Source organism: Cyprinodon variegatus, unplaced genomic scaffold, assembly GCF_000732505.1.
Source record: "Cyprinodon variegatus isolate N-32 unplaced genomic scaffold, C_variegatus-1.0 Scaffold699, whole genome shotgun sequence".
Lineage (NCBI taxonomy): Eukaryota > Metazoa > Chordata > Actinopteri > Cyprinodontiformes > Cyprinodontidae > Cyprinodon > Cyprinodon variegatus.
In genome coordinates, this window is record NW_015151152.1 from 293,027 (window position 1) to 297,187 (window position 4,161).

The 4,161-nt window shown below is 36.0% G+C and overlaps 1 protein-coding gene across 1 annotated transcript in view; it reads right to left on the minus strand.

Annotated features, from left to right (window-relative positions):
• Positions 1-2,146: 2,146 nt before the first annotated feature.
• The window catches only part of LOC107097458 (low affinity immunoglobulin gamma Fc region receptor II-like), a 9,737-nt gene continuing 7,722 nt past the window's right edge, over positions 2,147-4,161 (minus strand). The window contains exon 9 of the mRNA XM_015394608.1: positions 2,147-2,243. Coding sequence (XP_015250094.1) covers positions 2,203-2,243 — 41 coding nt within the window. The 3' untranslated portion in view covers positions 2,147-2,202. The remainder of the gene's footprint in view (positions 2,244-4,161) is intronic.

Sequence of the window (4,161 nt, forward strand, 5' to 3'; positions counted from 1 at the left end):
GGATAAATTGGTAATTATCTACTAAGAACAAACCAAAGTGCAATGATTACTGCAAACACGTTCAGCAGAGGCCTGCATCAGGCTCTTATCAGTCCTATAGTTAACCATCTTAATTCCACCATCAAACCAGGAATCTGGCATGATGTCTGCAGTGTTACTGACAACTAATTGAATTAATTAACTTTATACACTTTCTTCTTCTTCTCTTGCAATCTGTGTTTTCTGGGTTTGATGTGAAATTCTTTGCAAACTTTTCTCTCCTCAAGTATTTTGTTGTTGCACAAAGTTGACTTTCTTTCCTCAGACGAACCTTACCAGCATTAAATCTCTAAAGTCTCATCAGGATCTAGAAAAACTCGTCTATGTCTGATGAGGTTCTCATAACATTTGCAGTGTCAGGATAGTTTTACCCTTTTTGGAGTTTAGAAAAATTAAGGAAATAACTTCATTAATTTTATTTGCTGTCAAATGATTTTCATTGTAAGAAAAAGTTTACATAAATCTGTTTAGATTTTGTCATCTGTTAAATTTATTGAACCCCCCACTCCCCCAACCCCCCCAGCTTTTATCAAACTAATAAAAAATAAATAAATAAAAAACAAATCACAGAGAAACTTAAAGGTCACATGTTTGATGATGTGTCAAACTTTAATATTAAATAGTTGCTATGGTAGTCTTATGTTTACTGATTGACACTAAAATACGTCATACTTTTTCTGATTAAAAAACAGACGACTGATTAAACAAGCTGCATCAGGCACAGTTCAGCATAACTAAGACAATAGGTCTACTGTCTAAGGAAAGTTAGCTGAATTTATAAAATGCTCAAGTCAACGGTCTGCAGCCATTGCTCCTCCTTCAGGGGATTTCAAGAGGACAAAACGTGGAGCTCCTCCTCCTGACCCAGATGTGCCTTTTAGGTGATTCCTGCGATGCAAGATCATAAACAGCCTGTTATCACAATAGGAGGGGAAGAGCAGCTTAACCACATGAGGAGGAGACATTTTAATGGTGCGCCTCACATAGGGCCTGTGTTTGAGGGTGGATATAAAGCAGTCTGTGTTTTATTTGACTATTTTTGTTTCATATATTGCCCTTTAGTCAGGTTTCTAAAGCAGTGTTCCCCTCTGTGGTCCTTCTCTGTTTGTGAGCCTTTTACTTTTCTCCATGATAGGAACATTTTTATTATTTAATTTTATTCAAATAAGTAATAACCTTAGTCTAAGACCCTCCACCCAGCCTGCAGAAGTCCCACCTCAGGGCTCCCAGTACCCAGACGGCCTCCAAACCAGCCTCAGTAGCCCGCTGGACCGAGCCACAGGCCACACCCCTATGAGAGGAAGCTGGGGTGTGTAAACTTTTAAACAGGTTTATTTGGATGTTTTTTGTTGCCATCATGATTTAAACATAAAAAATAGTCATTTAATCAACAATAGGCTTGGCTCAACCACTAACCATGAGGGAGGGAAAAAGTCTTTGTTTTATTGTTCATAAAAATTCCACAGGGGGTATGTAAACTTATGAGCACAANGGCTTGGCTCAACCACTAACCATGAGGGAGGGAAAAAGTCTTTGTTTTATTGTTCATAAAAATTCCACAGGGGGTATGTAAACTTATGAGCACAACTGTATTTTAGCAGCATCTGTTCTAGATATAAACAGGACTCATCTAATGAGATGATTTTTAAATATTTACAGTATACATGTACTACTAAACACAAAGCTGCATCAATAACACTGTACTTAATACGTACCGTAGTAAAGAAAAACATTAATAAAGTTAAAGTACAAAAGTTTAGGTCAAAAAATGTACATTTAAGTAAGTTATTTTGTCCTAAAACAAGTAAATTTTTCTTTAAATAAGCAGGTAAGTGAGACACTTTGCCAATGGAATAGTACAATTTACAACAGAAAGAAGAAACCAAAACTACTGTCTCTTATTTAAAGTGCATAATATCTAATTATATTGTTTTAAGCATAAAAATATTATTATTACCTGCTAAGATTAATTAAATACATTTACTCTAAGAAATGTTTCCTCATTTCTAGTACAGCATACCTTATTTTTTAAATATTTGTATAGAAGTGAATAAAAAATCAAACATCACACATGCGAAACACCAGAAGACAATAATCTGTTGTGAAAGGAGGTGTTTGCTGGATGGTAACCAGCAGCAGGACGCCAGCAGTTGAACCAGTGGACTATCTAAGAGATGAGTAGAAGACCTCTGGTTCTTTTAACTCTGAAAAAAAAAACACAGAAGATGAAAGTGAACAGACGGAGGAAAAGGTTCAAAAGTTTAATGACAGAGAATCAAGTTTATTACTGATATGTTTCAAAACACTGTAAACATCTAAAGGAGACTAAGAACATTACAGTTAGTCTAACACAAGTCACATCTNTTTTCCTGGTTGAAATTTAGTACTTAAATCTATATTTGTGTTTATAGTAACTTACAATTTATCTATGTTGTACTATCCTTAATAAACAGTTTGTCTTCTAACATCAGCCATTTTATTTCATCCCATATTGTCAGAACTGGCAATATGGGATGAAATAAAACCTACTATAATCTGTTCCCCTGTCTAAATCAGACAAAAAAAGCCCCAGCTTTTTCATTTTTGGCTTACGCATCTTTTATGATGACAATTTATTCCTGAAACTTTGGATGTGATGGACCTTTATTTCTTAAAGTTACAAGGAGGGAACAAATTATAGCAAGTCACCTGCTGTAATCTCTTCCACCTGTCTAAATCAGACAAAAAAGGTCTCAGCTTTTTTGCCTGATTTAGACAGGGGGAACAGATTATAGTAGGTTTTATTTCATCCCATACTGCCAGTTCTGGCAGTATGGGATGAAATAAAACGGCTGATTAAAGAACACAAACTGTTTATTAAGGATAGTACAACATAGATAAATTGTAAGTTACTATAAACACAAATATAGATTTAAGTACTAAATTTCAACCAGGAAAAAATTATTTTCCTTCTGCATATAGTTTTTAATGATTACACGTGCACTCCATTTTCTATTTCATTTTTATTACAAGTATATGGTTTCCAACAGTTTTCAATGGGATGAGAACATTTGGGCACTGTGAAACAATGAGAGATTTTTTTTAAGGAACGTGTGGAAAAGAACAAGGATCTGTTTGCTTTCAGAGGAAGGAGTAGACACTGCTGTCAGCGACGAGCTTTCAAGCAAACGTTTGTGTTTTATTATTAGTTTAAGATCAGTATCACTGATATGCTCAAAGTACTCCCTCTCTGTGGTGATGGAGCTTAGGGTACAACATGGACATTTAAAAGACAAGACATCTTTCACATTTGCCGCTTTATAAGATGAATGACTTCTTGTCATGTGTGATTTAAGACTGGCCCATGTTTTGAAAGAGCAATACCATTCCCAATAAATACAAGGCAGAATTTGCGCACAATGCACATGTCGTAGCCTGTAGTGTTTCAAAAGCTCAGTCTTTCTGGGAGTTTCATATTTACACATTTTACAACACCAGTTCATTGTGAACAGGATTCAGTGAAAACGTTCTAAACACTGCTTAACAATAAACCACTCAAAATGAATCAATCTACAATCAATGGCTTGCTAGCGAGCGACTGTAATGGCGGCAGGAAGGCTTACTTACCAAAGTGGCATGGGCAGCCACGTTGTAGGTTAATGGTCCTCCAGCAATGATTAAGGTCCCCAAAGATGACTTGTCAGCTGTTCCAAAGCGCAAAAAATGAAATTCCAACGCAGATAGTAGCTCTGTACAAACAAGCAGACACGAGTGCGTCGACTTTCCCAACCGGGTGCACGTTGAGTATCGTCTGCTGCTTGAGTATCCACGCCCGTTTCAAAAAAAGTTTCAAAACATTTTTTTGAGCTGAACCAACTTAAAATTTGCGACAAATTGAGCTGATGCGCTTTAATGCATTCAAATTACACAGGAAAATGAGTCTGGATATTTTCTTATTTTTCAAGTTGGTTTATTTAGATTAATCAAGCTGGTTACTTAGTTTAACAAATAAAAGCTGCAAACTTAAATGTTTATATTGAAATTGCGCATTTATTTTAGCTGAATTTACTACCCCCATGCTTTATTCTTTAGAGTGTAGGATTTCCTGAAAGCGCGCACATGCGCGTTCACGACGCTACGGAA